This window comes from Myzus persicae, unplaced genomic scaffold (genome assembly GCF_001856785.1).
Source record: "Myzus persicae strain clone G006 unplaced genomic scaffold, MPER_G0061.0, whole genome shotgun sequence".
Taxonomy (NCBI): domain Eukaryota; kingdom Metazoa; phylum Arthropoda; class Insecta; order Hemiptera; family Aphididae; genus Myzus; species Myzus persicae.
In genome coordinates this window covers 39504-56984 of record NW_019104369.1, presented here as the reverse complement: position 1 = coordinate 56984, position 17481 = coordinate 39504, and the positions used below count along the sequence as shown (strand labels likewise).

Below are 17481 nucleotides of genomic sequence, written 5' to 3'. Positions count from 1 at the left end.
GGAACCTGAGGAAGACGCGGTCCATAATAATAAAATATTATATTTTTTAGTTGTAAATAATAAATTCGGGAGCGGTGTGACTGTCAGGCAAGTCGACGCCGATAAACTCTAAAAACGTCGACATCGCTGATATCGTCATCGGCAAACGGCAACGCACTCGCGTACGTAGTTGTACCACTTGTACGCGCACACGCCATACACACGCGCGCTCGGCACGTTTTTATTTATGTTTTTTAGTTCGTGTTAACATTATTTACAATTACAATAGAATAACATAATAGCGCCGATCCGGTCGGTGTAATAATAGTTCCTAAACAATTAACGTCGTCGGTCAATCTCCAGCGGTCAATAATTTTTTTCTCGGATAAGTGCGCGATCCGTTTTCCTTTGAACGGGACTTGGTCAAAACGTCGTCGATCGCCGTTGATCCAGCTGCTACTATAACTACCTTAGTGCCATCGTCGTTGCTGCTGTTGCTAATACCTTCTATTAATCAATTACTTGGTATTCGTACTAGTCAGTCGTCACCGAGTACTACAACACAACCATCTACAATTGCTAGTTACTAGTTGCTACTACTACTACTACTATTACTATTTTTACCACTATTTTATTATAGTGTGCGATTGCTCTTATTTCCGAGGAGCACTGTATGTTTTTCAAGTCATAGGTTAGGTAAGTCGGTAGTTTTAAAATCGTAGCTACAACCGCTGAAAGACAATGTCTCTACCAGTTGCTATTCTTTTTTTTTCACCACTGCATGGTTTTTGATCCATACTGTTTTAAAACCATTTTTATTTTTGTTTTTGTTTTTGTTTTTAGGTAAATTATCCTTGCTACGATGTTTGAGTACTTGTAGTTGTTTTTGTCGTGCCGTAATATATTTATGTACCTATCTAATATTTTTTACGTAAAGACTATTACACATAGATACTAATAAAGACAACACTTCGCAAGTTTTACCATACCGCTTAGTTTTAAATTGGCAGTTATGTATTCAGACGTGATAGAGTGAGTTTCAGATTTGCATCGTTATTTTGCCCAGATTTATATTAATTTCATGTTGTAGGTCACCATCTAAGGACTGTTTCTCCTTCAATGATCAGTCTACGCCTTATGACATGGCCGAGGTATTGATTATTATCATAGTTTTTTTTTCACTTCGTTGAAAAATGGAAGGTATTGTTTAACATAAAACTTTTTATTTGTTTTAGGTGAATGAGATTAGTAATCACTCCGATTTGGATTATATTTTTGATTCATATTATTCGTCGTAAGTTATTTTAAATATATATTTAATTATGTGCACTGTACCTACTTAAGTATGTGGGAGACTTGTATACTTTTGACTAAGAAACTGTATTTATTCTATTATACAAGAATAATTAGGCCTCATGTAAGAATAAATAAGATTGTATATGAGACTATAGTTTGAGTTGAACATTTAAATTTGCAAGTCATCTACAAACATATATCATTGAATTAGGTAGTTAAATCAAATATTCTTAGTAGAGTTTGTGGAGAGTTGATAATATTTTTGATACAAATATTAAATGTATTAAAATATTTAATTATTTTAATTTATATTGACCTTTTCTAAATTATTTAAGTTATCTTGAAAATTTTTTTTCAAGGTTATATTATATATTTTAATAACACTTCAAAGTGTAGAATATTTCATGAACACAACAATTAAGTCAATGAAAACGTAAAAAAAAAATTATTTGTTTAGTTTTTAAGATAAGATAATAGATAGGGTTTCGCGTCTTACAAAATATAGGATCTCGTTTTTAATTTCAATCGTATTGATAAGGCAAATTTGATACCAAATAAACAATGAAAACATACATTTTTTAAATTTAAAAAATTGTCTTAATTAAATGTTGATTAAAGATCATACAAACAATGTGCGTGAATTCTCTTTTTAATTTACAAATTTATTTTGTATAATATGATTATTATAAATATAATTATTACAGTAATATAGCAACATTCTATAGTTTATTCAAGTTAAAACTCGTACTTGGCAGTAAACTTATGTTTAGTGGAGCGTCTTCACTAAACGATAGGCATATAAATAGTAAATCCTGTTGTAGGACTGATCTGGGCTGATCGTCTTTTGTTGAAATCTGTTTCCTTTCTTGTATGCTACTTAACTTGTATAGAGTTTATTTGATAAAATCCAGATTTGGTTGATATATTTACAAAATCTGTTATTAATTATTATAATATATATGCATAAGCACTAGTGATAAATCATTTAATAAATATAATAACAGGTATATCCTTGCAAGTAATTGCATATTAACATATTATTTTTTATTATTTGTTTTAATTAAGTTTGGGTAATTGACTTCTAAGTTACACATGAAAACGGTGACCATTGGATGATGTATTGATATTGACAAGATTAAATTATATCTAGACAACATTGATGAAAAACGATGCATAAATGATAATAAAAATACTACTTAAACACTAAATGATAGATTGGGGAGAGTTATATTTTGTTGAGTAGATTGTTGCCAATGATGAATTTAGTTCAAAAAGAGTGCGGTACTAGTTAAGTTATGCAACGAATGATTCAGGAAGCATAGAATTTACTCTGTCCTGAGTAGATCTGTCCTAGATAGCATTCAGTAAAAATATGTTCATAGGCGCGATTGGGGGGGACTTGGAGGGGCTTAGCCACTCCAAAAATTTATATTTTAATTGAAGTATTAATTCCTTCATTAATTATCTAATCCACATAATACAGTAAATGTTGTTTAAAAAAAATTGTTTCCAAAGTTTAAATCTGGAAATATGAAACAAGCCCGTGCAAGGTGCAAGCTGCAGAGCTTTATCCTAATTTATATAAACTGTTATCACTATCTCTAATTCCAATTAGCTCTGCAACATGTGAAAGATCATTCTTAGCAATAAGAAAGATTAAAAATCGGCTTCAAACATTTACGCATCAGGATAGATTTACAAATTTATCATTGATTTATTTAGAACGAAATTTATCAAATGAATTGTCCAATGAAAAAATATTAGATAAATTTGCAATTTTTAACTGAAGGTTCCAATTATAATAATATACTTAATGAATATATATGTATTACATTTATTTACCTAAATGTTGTTATTTTTTTCATACAAATATTTTTAGTTTTATTAATAGATGCATTATAATATATTAAATGTAGAAAAGTAGGTCGAAAATATGATATCGCCATATTTTTACTTAAATGGGAGGTGTGGGGGCAGAGCTCTCCACGTGCCTGATATAAATATGTTTTAATATGTTGAGCCCCTCCAGGTTATAAACTGAAATTGCGCCTATGAATATGTTTGATATCAGTACAGACCCCGCAGCAGTGCATATTGGAGTATTCTCTTTGGCCATTAAGAGGATGTCAGTTTAATATTTGTTTTCTCTCTTAGACTCTCTTGCAATATAGATAAAATGCATTCACATAAAATTGTTTTTTTTTATGATTTTTGAGTAATTAGTATAGTAAAAGCATGTATTATAAAAATATTATACTTCATCAATAATCATATATTTGAGGGTTTGACATATCAATTTTATATTTGATTATGACCTATTTGACTTTATACTCTACTTTAAAAATAAAAATAATTTAATGTAAATTTAAATGGAGATTAAATCGTTTTGAGTCAATATTTAACCAAATCGATATGTCATACCCTTGAAATTATTATTCTTTATAATTTTTGCAATAGGTGATTTTACTTTAAGATGACTCGTAAATATAAAAAAAAAAAATTGTGTGAATGAGTTTTGGTTATATAGCGAGTGGGCCAGAGAAAAGAAAGAATCAATGTGCTGTCATTCTTTTACTATGTGAAATTTCTGTGTGGCTGATTTTTAGTAAAGTGGTGATGACTTTGAATTCTCTGGACAATTTGAGAGAGAAAAGCCGCTGATAAATATTTTGTTTGATTTCATGTAGTTTGGTAAATTCAGTTGACCACTGTTGGTAAGTGTAAGTGTACGTTTATTTTTAATTTAGGTTAGTATATCATTGAGTAAGACAATGTTAGAAAGGAATTATATTTTGGCTGGCTTAATTAGCATATTTGTTTCTGATTGTGTTAGAGTGGCTGGGGATCCAGAGTAATTTGATTTTAAAGTTGTTATTTTTGAGATAATGAATATAATTTTAAAATCAAGACTGATATAAAATATTATTGTGTCTGAAGCTATGATTTTTTATAATATCAACTGCGGTGGATATTGAACGGGAGTTTAAAAGCTTACATATGAATTTATAGTCGTTACAGATGATAGTAAAATTGATGTAGTTCTAGCTTTTAGACGTGTTAGTATAATATAATTTTTTGCCACGATCGTCGTAGGTTAAGCATAAATAATGTTCATTATAAATTAATGGATTTGTTGAGTTTTTTTATACAATTTATTAACTTATCTGTTATTATTGGTTATACTAGTTTTAAAATATTTATATTACTGGAAAAACATATTATGTAAAGAATAAAAGAAATTATTAAGATTATAAATGAGGATTTCAATAAGTTTAGGAATTTTAGATTCTGAGTGAAGATATATTGATTTTAAAGTTGTGTGTGTTCTTTGTGTCTGTCCTTATGTTATTGAGCTATAAATATGCTTAGGTTTTCAATCTTGATAGTGGTCTGATAGCAAATTAGATCTAGGTAGTGCTTAGGAGGTGTCAAAAGTAAAAAAAATTACAATACTATTCAAAGTAACCAGTATTAGTATTGACATTTTATTGTGGTTATCTTTAATTATCATTTTTATGTCTTAGGGTATCAAGATATAATACAGGTTTTGAGCTTCCTGAAGACTGCAAAAATATGAGTTTCTCAGAACTATTTGATCAAGAACTGTTTAGTACTCATGGTAAATATGTTTAACATTATCATAATCATTATTTTAATAAATATTAACATTTAAAATCCTGTTTCAGAAGATAAAGACTGTCAAATCACAATTAAAATTGAAAAAGAAGAACCGTCAAATGAATGTTATTCTGCTGATAATTCTATAGATACTACTGGTAGTCAAAGTTTTGTAAAAGTTGAAGAAAATAGTCCTTCTTCATCATTATCAAAAAGTTTTGCTCCAAAGCGAGGCATTAATAGAACTTCTATAAAAACAATGGGCACTTCTGATGTCAATCATCTTATACATAATCCTTTTTGCGAAATAGAACAAGTTAATAATCAAATGTTGGGGTATATTAACTCATCTATTGTAAAATGTGAAGCTGAAGATGACAATGATAATGTTGAAGAAAACTTGGTTGAAATGGAAGTAAGTCCATATTATTCTGCTGATGATTTACAACAAAATAACACAGGTTTGGAAAAAATTGAAGAAATTGTTGTGTCATCTTCATCATTAAAAAGTTCTATTACAAAGCCTCGAGGAATTAACAGAATATCTATTAAATCTCCTGATAATTCTAATGCTAAACTGCTTTGTAATACTTTTTGTGAACCAAAAGATCTTGCCAATGATCGAATGCCAGTTAAAGTTCAAACACCAATTATTAAATGCGAACCCTTAGATGAAAATGAAACTATTGAAGAAACCATTGTTGGCCTTCAGTATTCTGCTGATGATTCACAATCTACATCAAATAATCACAGTATGATGTATGTGAAAAATAGTGTCAGTAAATATGGTTCACAAAGTGCAACTAGTAGTCATAATGGGGGTTAAGTTATAGATAGTATTACTCCTTTGTTATTAAAAAAGTCAACTTCAAAGTGTCAGGGTATTAATAAAATATCTTTAAAAACTACCAATAATGTTAAGCAGCCCATATACAGTAAATCAAAACATTTAGGTACTAATCAAATCTCAGTTAAAGTACAAACTCCGATTATGAAATTTGAACCTGAAAATTTCAATGGCTATATTGAAAAACACATCATTAAAAAAGAAGTGAAACCATCTTATTCTGCTGACACCTTGAATTGTACACCAATGAATCGCAGTTTTGTGAAAGATGAAATTAGGCCATTGTTAAAAAATGCTGCCCCTAAGCATCGAGCTAATAATAAAAAGTCAATAAAAGCTACTGAAAATTATGGCGTTAAACACATTGCCCATAACCTTCATTGTGAACCTAAAAAAATAGGCGATGAACAAATTTCTGCGAAGCTTACAACACCTGTTATTAAACGTGAACTTGAAGATTTCAATGACATTAGTAAAGAAAATATTGAAATGGTGATAAATCCATCCTATTCTTTTTCTAATGGCTTACAAGGTACTACTATAAGTCATAGTTTGGTAAAAATTGATCAAATTGTTTCATCACCAAAAGGTTTAGCTTCTCGACACCAAAGTGCTGATAACAGTTCCATAAAAACAACTGACAATTCAAAAAACCACTTAATATACAACCTTAACAACAAACCAAAAGATCTAGGTAATGATGTAGCTTCAGTGAAAGATAAAATACTTATTATAAAACGTGAACCTGAAAATAATAATAGCACTATTCAACCAAACTTGAGAATTAATTTAAAAACTGAAAAAGATACAAAATGCATTGATCCAAAAGAAATTCATTCTTCCTATTTAATTAATGGGAATGCAGAAAGTCAAAAAGTTGTCATAAAAAATATGGAAACCATTGTATCTTCAATGAAAACCGAGGATATAGATTCTCAGACGGATAAAAAAAAAATCTCGTGGGAAGAATTTAGGGCAAAAAGAGAAAAAATGGGTTTGATAAATATTTCGGGTAATATTTGTATATACTAAAAATACATAATTATTTTCTATATCTTAATTTAAAAATGTATGTAAATTTATTTTAGAAATAAAAGAAGAGCCAGCAGTAGACATAGTTGCAACAGACAATGTTAAAATGAAAGCAATGAAAGAAGAGTTTGATCGAAACACAGCTGAACATTTTACTGGCCAAAAAAGGAAGATTGATGATAATGAAGAGCAAATTACTACTGCTAAAGAAATAAACAATGAAGAAGAAGAACTGCAAAAAAAGCGGATGAAAATTGAATACATTAAAAATCTTCTACCATCATCTTTTGGTAATATTGCATTATAATCTATTTAACTTAAGAGCCATTAGTGCTAAACAAAATTTTACAAAATTATTATTTGGTAGGTTTATATATTTAATTTTTGTGATACTGTTGGTGTATTTGCCTAACCTAAATCACTTTTTAGTAACTAAAAATGACTTTTTTATCATATTGTAGAATAGCAGCCTTTAAACTAACTAAAATTGTTTTGTTATTTTAGCATCAGAAATAGCAGAGACGTCAAGTTTGATGAAGGGCAGTTTAGTAGAAGATAATGGTAAATTTTATAATTTAAATTACACTTTTGATAATATTTATTAAATTATTTTTATTTTTAGATAATGAAAGTACTTCTGATGATTCAATGTTATCCAATGAAAAAATACAAGGAAAATATCTAAACACACATGATAAGTCCCAAAAAAATGGCCATCAGAGCAGATTGTATTCGTCGCACCGTAATTTATCAAGGTTTGTATTATTATAACTTATAAGAAATATAAATGTTAGTAAATAATATTTTATCTCATTCAATTAATAAGGTCTGATTATAATAATAAAAGTAGCCGTTCATCATCAATATCATCCAACCCAGATGATTATTATAGTCGTAACAGAACTGATGCTGCTTTACAAGGATCACAATATAATCAAAATACACGAACCGCTCTTCAAAGGTAATGCGGATATGCATTATTGTATAATTGTACTAGAAAGTGTATTCAAAAAGTTTTGTTACTGTACCGATTAAATTATATAGGAATAAAGAACAGAAAAGGGTGGTATATGTTGGACAGATACCAATCAAACTTGGAAAGCGTTACTTATACAATCGGTTCAAGGAATTTGGCACAATACAATCTTTAACCCTTCATAAAAAACCAGAGTATGTGTAATATATAATAACCAAATATATTTAATTAACTTTTCTATAATTTTTTTTTTCTATCTTTTAGTTTTCGTGTTTATTATGCTTTTGTAACATATTCTGATAATTCAGAGGCTGACCGTGCTATTAGTCATGGAAATGATGATGAAAGTCAAGTGCAATTAGATATTAGATTTGGCGAACGTAAACAAACTCAAACTCCTTACTATGATTTAGGTAATTAATATATATTTATATCAATAAAAAAAAAAAACCGCTATTAAATGTAATTAAACATTTTTTAGATGATGAATGGTTAACCGACTGGTACGGATACCAACAACCTTTAGCACCAGTAGTGAAAGCACAAACTCTTGAAAAAGTATCTTTTGAAGAAGAATTGCAAGAATTTTATAAGCTTGCTCAAATTAAAAAGTTAAATAAAATTAAGTCTTCTCAAGTCTCTTGACATAAGTTTTTTATTTTATTTCATCTTATAGTGTTGAAATAAAAATGTAATAAATACTGTTATAATTTTTCTCTTTTTAAGTTGTTTTGTTTTATTTTACAACAAAATATGAACCTTAAAAAAACAATTCAAAAAATAATGTGTAAATTTATGTAAAAAAAATTGTTCATGTCTATATGTTTTCTTCAGTGTTGTCTTGAACAATTTTAGCTACTTTTCGGTATTCTACAGCACTTGTTTTTGTACATTTCATTTCAGTCCAACTAATTGGGGTCATTGGATGTCCTAAAATTTAGACGATATTAGTCTTAACAAGTAAATTAAAACCATAGGTCAGTAAACACTTACCATATTCACTGCACGCAATAACTACACCAAGTTCATTTTCAGCAGTGGTTAGTTTGAAGGTATGAGCTTCAGTCATTGGCAACTGAAATTAAATGCAAGTCGAAAATATTAATGTTGGCTTGGTGTGAGATATCTAAGAGAGTCAGACGACCAATATGTGTCACTCACGATTCTAGCTAATATTATATCTCCTGGTCTAAAACACTGTAACATATCGATTTTGTCAATTTCTTTCATGCGTACGTCTTGTCTTCTTAAACTACTTCTGTATGTTTCATTCAGTTCGTGTCCACAGACACTTGTTATTAGACACTTGCACATATCTTGGTTTAATGTAGTAACCTAACAGGAAAAATTCAATAATAGATAATATAATTTTTGTTTTTGTGATCAACAGGTATAGCGCATTACAAAATATTACAACCAAAATACATATAAAAATAATTCACGATTATATGTATAAGACTAAAAAATAGAGTTAATGATAACTGAACTAATAAGATTTTTTTAGAAACAATAAATCATTAAATTTAAAAATTATCAGAATTAAAAAAATCAAGCGAATAGGAGGTTTTATTGGCAAACAAAGAGCTATGAGAAGAAAAGAAAAAGTTCCACTATCTATCCTATAATGAGGAATAATAACAAATAAATCTAAACCGCGTGTAAATAGTCTAGGCATTTGGAAATCTATCATATTATTTATTATTATTATAAATTATTACACATAATTTATTAGTAAAATAATCATAAATTGAAGTTATATTACCATCGCTGTCACAATGTCTCCAGGTGCTGGAACAATAGTCTGATCTTTACTTCGAACTTCCACAACAGATATCTAAAAAAAACAGATTAGTTTTAATACTATTTTTACTTCTTTTTTAATTACATTCCACAGACTTAAATTCACCTTATTGTTTGTGTTATCTACATTTACAATTCCAGCCAAACTAGAATAAATGTAATCTTGTCTTTTGTATGTCCCTTTACCTAAAGTGTGTGTTGAATCTAGTCGGCAAAGCCGTTGTCCTAAATATAAACAAACCATTTGAGTAAAAAAACTATTTTGTTTTTACAAACATTTTAAGTACTTTTAATTCTTGTACATAGTTAAAAGTTAGTTAACTAATTTAAATTGGCAACAAAACGTATATACTTTAAAATAGTACCTATAATATACTTGGGATCAAAATATTAATGTATATAAAACAAGTACCTACATTATATTATTAACTTATGTTTTAATAGCAAANTTTTTTTTTTAATCCAAAATAAAATAATTCACTAATAATTTATGAGTTTAAAAAAAAATTTCTTCTTTCTAAGTTATTTGGCTATTTCTAATATTATAATGTTTACTATTTTTACTAATTTATCTTAATATATAATATTATAAACTTTTAATTATAAATAGCTCAATCATTATGTCAATAATTTATATTATTATTTAAGTTTAAAATATAAAAGTAGCAGATTAAGCCATCAGATATTCTATATATTATAAGAATCAACACTGTTAAAAAATATTTGAAGAATAGGTACAATGTAAAAGAAAAGTATAAAAACATGAGAAAGGTGAATAATATTTTTTATTTTTTTAGTAATTAAGAGAGAATGTGTTAAAAAGTTAATTTCTTCAAATACTTATTCAAAATAATTTTAATTGAGAACATAAAACTTACTTTGACTAAAGATAAAATATGTTCAGGTGAATTAATAGTTTCCAAATCTACAAAATTACAGTCTTGCTTTTTATATTTCGCACTGTCGTTATTATTAATCCATTCCTACATTAAAACAGATAAGTATAAAGGATAAGGATTATTAAAACTAACTAGATACTTGGATAATAAGCCAAGTAAAATGGTTATCTGATAAAAAAAGGTTCTATGATGTTCATAGCTGTAAGTTTGAATAATATAGATAAATTCACTCGGCTTAAAACACAAAATTGGTTCTACTGAAGTACTGAACACAAGTTTACTATGTTGTATGCTTGTGTAGGGTTTTCTTAAGTCTTAAGCTGATTTAATGTTATAGGTTAACTTACTGATACATTTTTTTTACAATTGTAAAATGAAGTGTGTTTTGTTGAGTTTAGCTCTCTGATTAAATTTCTACGCACGTGTGCTTTAGGAACTTTATAATTAATATTACAACCATTAGAATCTGTTATAAAATTAAAACATCATATTTTTAAAATGAGTCATAATATTATACTGTAGACATGTAACGTAGGGCCAAGTGTTGCTCAGGTAATACTCACCACTTACTAGTCCTAATATCTTATTGGTTCTTCTCGACATATTTATTAAAATGTTCAGCAATGCTACACAAAAATGTAATTATATGTATTTAGATCTAAGAGATTTTTATTAGATAATATTTTAGATTTATAGCAAAGAGATCAAACTGTTATGGACAAAGTAACTTTCCTATACACAAACCAGATATCAAAATAACAGAATAATAATATAATAATTCTTCAAATAATGACTTGTGACCTTTTGCACAAAGCCGCATACACAATTTCGAATATTGTCCTTTTACACATAACGTGATATTGACATAAGCCCTTTTACACCAAGAAAATTATATAATCATGACTAATGACTTATCGCACTATCAAATAACTTGATAATTATTGGAGATGTGTTAAAAACAGTGGTACCACTAAACGCAGCACAAAATTTCCTATAAAATTCATACATAACCCGAAAATGGCTAAAATTGACTTGTGCCCTTTTGCACAGAGACCGTCCAATTTAATATAATAATTATTAATTATTTCTTTAATATAATACATAATTCATTTACAAACTTAATTAGGTACTTGAACAATAGGTAAGTACTTAATACTGGCTTTAATAATTGCTTAGGTACAATATGTCAATACTTGATGAATATAAAATAATAATATAATAAAAATTGCTTTTTTTTTTTTAATAAACATTTAAAAATCTTACATATTATCTGGTAATGAAATTTCATTTAATACATTTAACAGGTCATCATAATCATCATCATCATTAATACATGCATGGTCATTATTTGATGTAACAGTTTCACTTGATTTTTGATACATTGTTTGTGTATTGAACTTAGTGTACATTGATTTTGTTGGAACAAAAGAAGTACAACACTTTTTCAAGGAATTAAAATGACACCGGATTCTTAATAAATTTTCTAACATTACCAAATTCATTTTATTCCTTGATCTTGTTTTAACACCATTTAATATGGAAAACACTCTTTCCACAATTGCATTACTTGATGGTAAACATAATAATTTAAGAACAAACTCAGAAAGTTCTCTAAAAATATATGTACCACCTGCATCTTTAAATGAATACAGTTTGGACCAAAATTTTAAACTATCTGATAATTCATCTTCGCTTAAATAATAAGTAAATTTTACTGTTGTCAGCTTTTCCCATTGTGTTTCAACTGTGCCGAACATGGATTTATTTAAAAATTGGTCAATAAATGGTAAATGTTTAAAAGAAGGGTGCAATTGATTGAGGCATTGCTTGGGTGAAAATAATTGTAGTTTTTGAAAAAACTCTAAATTGTCAGGTAGTCTTTTGTCTAGTTCATACAATAATGCCTTTATAAATGAAAATGCTTTGAATTCTAATGTTTTAATAGCATTAGGATCAATATTTAAAGTTTTTAATACTCTATTGTAATCTAGACCATAGTCACATTTATCTGAAGAATTATAAACATCGTTATTATTAATTTGGTCTCTCATGAAATTAAAGCCTTTTGAAATAACATTAACATTAATAATTTTTTTTGCAAGAAATAAAAATAAGGAACTTATGTCATCATAAGATCTTCCAATATCGACAAAACTTTTTTGGAATGTTATATTTAAATGATTGACTTCATATAGAATTGGTTTAATTATTAACAAATATAAGTAATTTACATCATCATTCAACATCTCATTTAAAAGTCTAGCAACATAACACTTTTCTTTTTTTACCACTAGTGAAAAATGTGTTTTCAACTCCAACCAATGTTCTACAATGTTATTAACAACATTCGAACGAGCTAACCAACGAGTAGCTGATAACTGATGAAAATTGTGAAATTTTTTATTATTTGGACCAGAATTAATCAGGTCAAATGTTTTTTTGTACTCGGCTCTTCAGAGTGGACTAATGTGGAACCAATTATAAACTTCACGACATATATANAGTTGCAATCTTATTATATTTCTGGAGCCCAAGTCCGCTGAGTGCCCCCTTTGAATTATACAAATTTTGAATCTGCGTTGGTTGCCCTTTCTATTAAAAATGGTTTGACAACTAGCAATTTGGGTGTTCATTTCGAAAAATCTGTTCTAAGTATACCACGTGGCAGCTTTGCCTGTATTTCATGAAAGTCGTATAATATGTGTATACTTTTCATTTTCTAGAGGCCGCTTCTAAATCCCCTGATTGCCCCATCCAAAAACTACAAATTTCAAATAGATGCTGAATGCTCTTTCGCCTTAAAATGGTCTGGAAAACATAAATTTCCTTGTTCGTTTTAAAAAAGCCGTCCTATTAGACCAACTTTGCAGCCGCATGGCACATAAATCGCAAAAATCGTATGCTTGATATCGTTTTATAATCCTGGAATTTAAGTCTACCGTGGCCCTCTTGGAAAACTACAGATTCCGAATTTTTATTTGTCTCTCTCAATTAAATATAATTCGGTGTACATACATTTTGTTTTTCATGCTGAGTCGTCCCTCCAAAATGTTCTTTATAGTAGAATCATCGTCGTGTCTACTAAATTATGTGGGGTGTAAAATTGGATTTGTTTTAACTTTTAATAACTAAGGAGGATTGTTATTTGTAATGTTCATTATAACAGGGTATAGGATTAATGATATATCCCCTTTTTTATGTGTACTGGCAGTATTGGGACATACAATTGTATTCAAAAATATTTGTTATCAAGTTATTCCAAGAATACTAAATGTTATTTTTTAAAAGCTATTTGTAAAAGTTTAATAATTATTAATTTATGATCATTATGCGAGGTCTTTAACATATAAATATACATAATCTAGTTAATTGTTATTCATTCTATGATTATATGTTTAAGCTCGTTCCCTATTGTTGACCCTGTAGTTTTATCAAAATGTTAAATTAGTTTTGAATAATATTATATAGACCGTTGGTGGGTTATTGTCGGATAATATACATTTTTTTCTTAAAGCTGATTTGATTTGACTGTTTGGAATACACCTGTAGAAGATCTTAATACTTTTTGTAATAATTGTAGGTTTAGGGTTTTCTATTCTCATTTTGGTACAATATTTTTGCCTATTGATGCCTATATTTACATTATAAGATATATATCACTTGCAGTTGATTTTTATTTTTGTTTTCATGAATACATTGTACTATGATATAATCGTATATATTTACTCAAATTAGATTTATTTATGAAATTTGTTTATGAAATCCAATATTTACAAAAAAAAATTTTAATTATTATCAATTTTTATGGAATTATATTCATACTAGGTAGTTCAGAATTTTGTTTGTTTTATTAATTGCATTAATATAGTATGACATATCACTTATTAATATTTAATAATATTATAATCTTAATAATTATAATAATTATCATTAATCCATCTTGAATTAGGTATATCTGAAAAATAAATATTTTTGTTAAGACTCCTAGTAATATATTAATAGGCAATATAGTATACAGGAATACGGTTACCGACCTTATCAGAATTGATAAGAGCTAAACGTCCGGGAGCTAACTTCACAGACATTTGACACTTTTAGTACTAATAAGAAATAACCAAGGGGTAAGGACAAAAAGACTGTAACCACCAACCGGTAAGACTATAGAGTCTAGAAAGTAGAATCTGGATTACTGATAAGGATACCGCTTATCAAAACGAGCCAAAAAAAGCAAACGATTTAACGGCCACAGGCTGCGCTGCAGTCGCGCAATCACGAGCTATTAAATCATCAAGATTTTCAAGAAGAAAAATTCGATACGTATCGATACGGAATAGTTACGTACCACCTCGTATCGGAGTCCGAGTCCGATACGGGTCGGTACGTATCGCTTGTACATTGCACGCGTAACATCTTGAACGCCCAAATTTGACCCGATACGTACCGATACACTCCAAATTCTTTCTTGAAAATCTTGCATGTCTGAGAAATCAATGGACCATTAGCTCACTATTGAATATTGATTCATTAAATGTCACAGACTTGGAGACTCCTATACTAAACTATAATATAGAAATCTGTGTTAAATGTTTAGTGATAGTTCATGCAACCAGGCAATAATATAACATAGGTATACTTCATTTTTAATCGTTATTACAACTGTTTGTAATAGCTCTGGAGATGTATCAATGTTTTCAAATCAATTGAAAAATAACCTCTACTATAAAATTATAATATTATTTCAATTGAGCATTACAATTATACGTTTATACATTTTTATTCATTTGTAGTTGATGTATTTAATTTTCTATTCACATCCGATTTCAATCGATAGGTAGTTGGTAGGTATTTTTAAATAATAAATTGGTTAAATTACATAACTTACGTACCTACCTATATTTACCTTTAGATCAGTTGTTTATAAAATACTTAATCATAATATTATTCTTATCTATACATAATTTTGTGTTTATTTATTTTTGAACTCATATAGCGGGCGGCCGTCTTTTCGGTCAAAACTTACCGTTCCCATTTCGGTCGTTGTCCCTTTTCGGATGGTAATTTTTTTATTAACATTATTACCAACAACTGGATGAAAAAATAATGAAATATAACAATAAAACAATTGGCAATAAACTGTTTTAACATACTACATGAATCGAATAAAAATGAATATAGTCTTATAATGCATACATAATAATATTAATTATGACAATAAAATATGCATTCATGAAAACGCCGAAAGTTAAGATTTCATAATATAATAGTTGAATAAAAATTAATATGATCTTATAAAACCTATACAATAATCATTATGATAAAAAAATGTACACACTACACAGTACATATTTAGTACCTAATTGATTTTTCATAATGACAATAATTTAATATATTAATATATATTAGATAAAATGGAAACGATAAGGTGTAACATATTGGCATTACTCTATATTATAAGTATAATACCATACTATACTCTATTGCCTATACAGTCCATTCTCAAACTTTTTTTTTCGCGTACCACTAAAGTTTATTATCAATCAATCACGTACCACTGATGATTAAAAATAAAACGATACAAACTTTACATTGTAAAGTACATTTATTTTAAATAAAAATGCAGTAAAATACTACAATATATTATTATTTATTTATTAATGCCTACAAATTTATTAGTGTTTAAAAATTAAGATATGAATTAAATAACGTCTAATTATCAATCTAATATTTATTTTTAATTTTCCGTTCTACTGCCATGCGACCTTCCACGTACCACCATGAAGTCTTTCGCGTCTTTCGCGTACCGCAGTTTGAAAACTGCTGGTCTATAGCCCTATAGGAATCATCAATATACTAATTGGGCAGCGTTTTACATTATATTATTTCAAAAAACTAACAAGGAGAAATGCTGATTTTTTTTATTTCCAAAAAATCAACTATGAACGAAATTATACTTGCATTGAAGACTCAAGACTATAAAAAATAGTAAAATTTCCAATTATTTTATTTTATTTTTTCATCCAGTTGTTAGTAATAATGTTAATATAAAAATTACTAACCGAAGAAATCCCTCTTTCGGGTACACTTTGGCCGAAAACGGTGATGCCCCAGCATATAGCTATACTCATGACTCATGTCCAGTTTATAATATTTAAAATTATTATTAACAACAGGTATATAATTAATAGGTATAATATAATGTATGGTGTACATAAGTACTACAAGTAGATAAATAATCATAGTAGTAATATAAAAAGATATTCAATTAGAATTAAGTGATAAAATGAAACAATACAATTTACTTAAATTGAAAAAATACGATTTGCGAGAGTAGATACTATAATACTATATACGAAAATACAGAAATAATTTTGTTAACAAAAAAAAAGTTGGAAATAGGTACCTAGATTTGTATAATTATCTACTTTAATGATTTATGATATTTTATTAAGAGTCTGATTATTTAAAGAAGTCATTAAAATATTAATAGAGTAATTTAACACGTACTTTTGTGAAAAATGAGGAATATAAAATAAATTATTGTTGTGAATGCTATAAGGTAATAGGTATAAATATTACAACATTAGACGTATAGCTATTAACTTTAAAATTTGTTAAGCTTAGTATAAACGAGTCGTCACTTGTCAATATCATTTTTTAGTATTAAATTTTCTAAAATATCTTCGTAATCAGAAAGGTGGGCCCTTGGTATATTATATGTGTATAAAGCATTAGGTACTCATGCATAAAAGTAAAGGACTGTGTTCTGCACTTTTTCGAGCTGAATACTATTTTGAATTCGGAGCAGTTTCGTTTTGTCATGAAAAAAACGGCCAAACCTTTATTTTTATTTTTTTTCGAATAATAGGTGAGAGTTGAACAATAGTATGGAGTTGAATAATAAACCTAAATCTTTCATTGAGGAGGAACGTTTTAGCTGGATAATGTATACGAATAATTACAATTAAAGGGTTTGTACTTTTTATTGAGTATGAGACAACTTGGCATTTGTCGATGTTTAGTGAAAGGTTGTTTGA

At 28.0% G+C, this 17481-nt stretch overlaps 3 protein-coding genes across 3 annotated transcripts; 1 reads left to right on the top strand and 2 right to left on the bottom strand.

Moving 5' to 3' along the window:
• The first annotated feature begins 1 nt into the window (after position 1).
• Positions 2–8468, top strand: LOC111041571. Its single transcript, XM_022325875.1, is given in 13 exon segments — positions 2–675; positions 823–1011; positions 1070–1130; positions 1215–1273; positions 4800–4894; positions 4962–6752; positions 6829–7062; positions 7277–7333; positions 7395–7527; positions 7599–7733; positions 7817–7942; positions 8013–8161; positions 8230–8468. Coding segments are annotated over 12 exon segments (3024 nt in total). The 5' UTR covers positions 2–675; positions 823–991; the 3' UTR covers positions 8394–8468.
• Positions 8386–9807, bottom strand: LOC111041572 (exosome complex component CSL4). Its single transcript, XM_022325876.1, has 5 exons — positions 9655–9807; positions 9511–9582; positions 8910–9083; positions 8742–8823; positions 8386–8678 (listed from the first exon to the last, which is right to left on the bottom strand). Exons 1-5 carry the CDS (start codon positions 9790–9792, stop codon positions 8566–8568), a joined length of 579 nt encoding a protein of 192 aa, XP_022181568.1. The 5' UTR covers positions 9793–9807; the 3' UTR covers positions 8386–8565.
• A 533-nt stretch (positions 9808–10340) lies between these two features.
• Positions 10341–11502, bottom strand: LOC111041575. Its single transcript, XM_022325882.1, has 3 exons — positions 11011–11502; positions 10795–10913; positions 10341–10531 (listed from the first exon to the last, which is right to left on the bottom strand). Exons 1-3 carry the CDS (start codon positions 11048–11050, stop codon positions 10364–10366), a joined length of 327 nt encoding a protein of 108 aa, XP_022181574.1. The 5' UTR covers positions 11051–11502; the 3' UTR covers positions 10341–10363.
• Positions 11503–17481: the final 5979 nt, after the last annotated feature.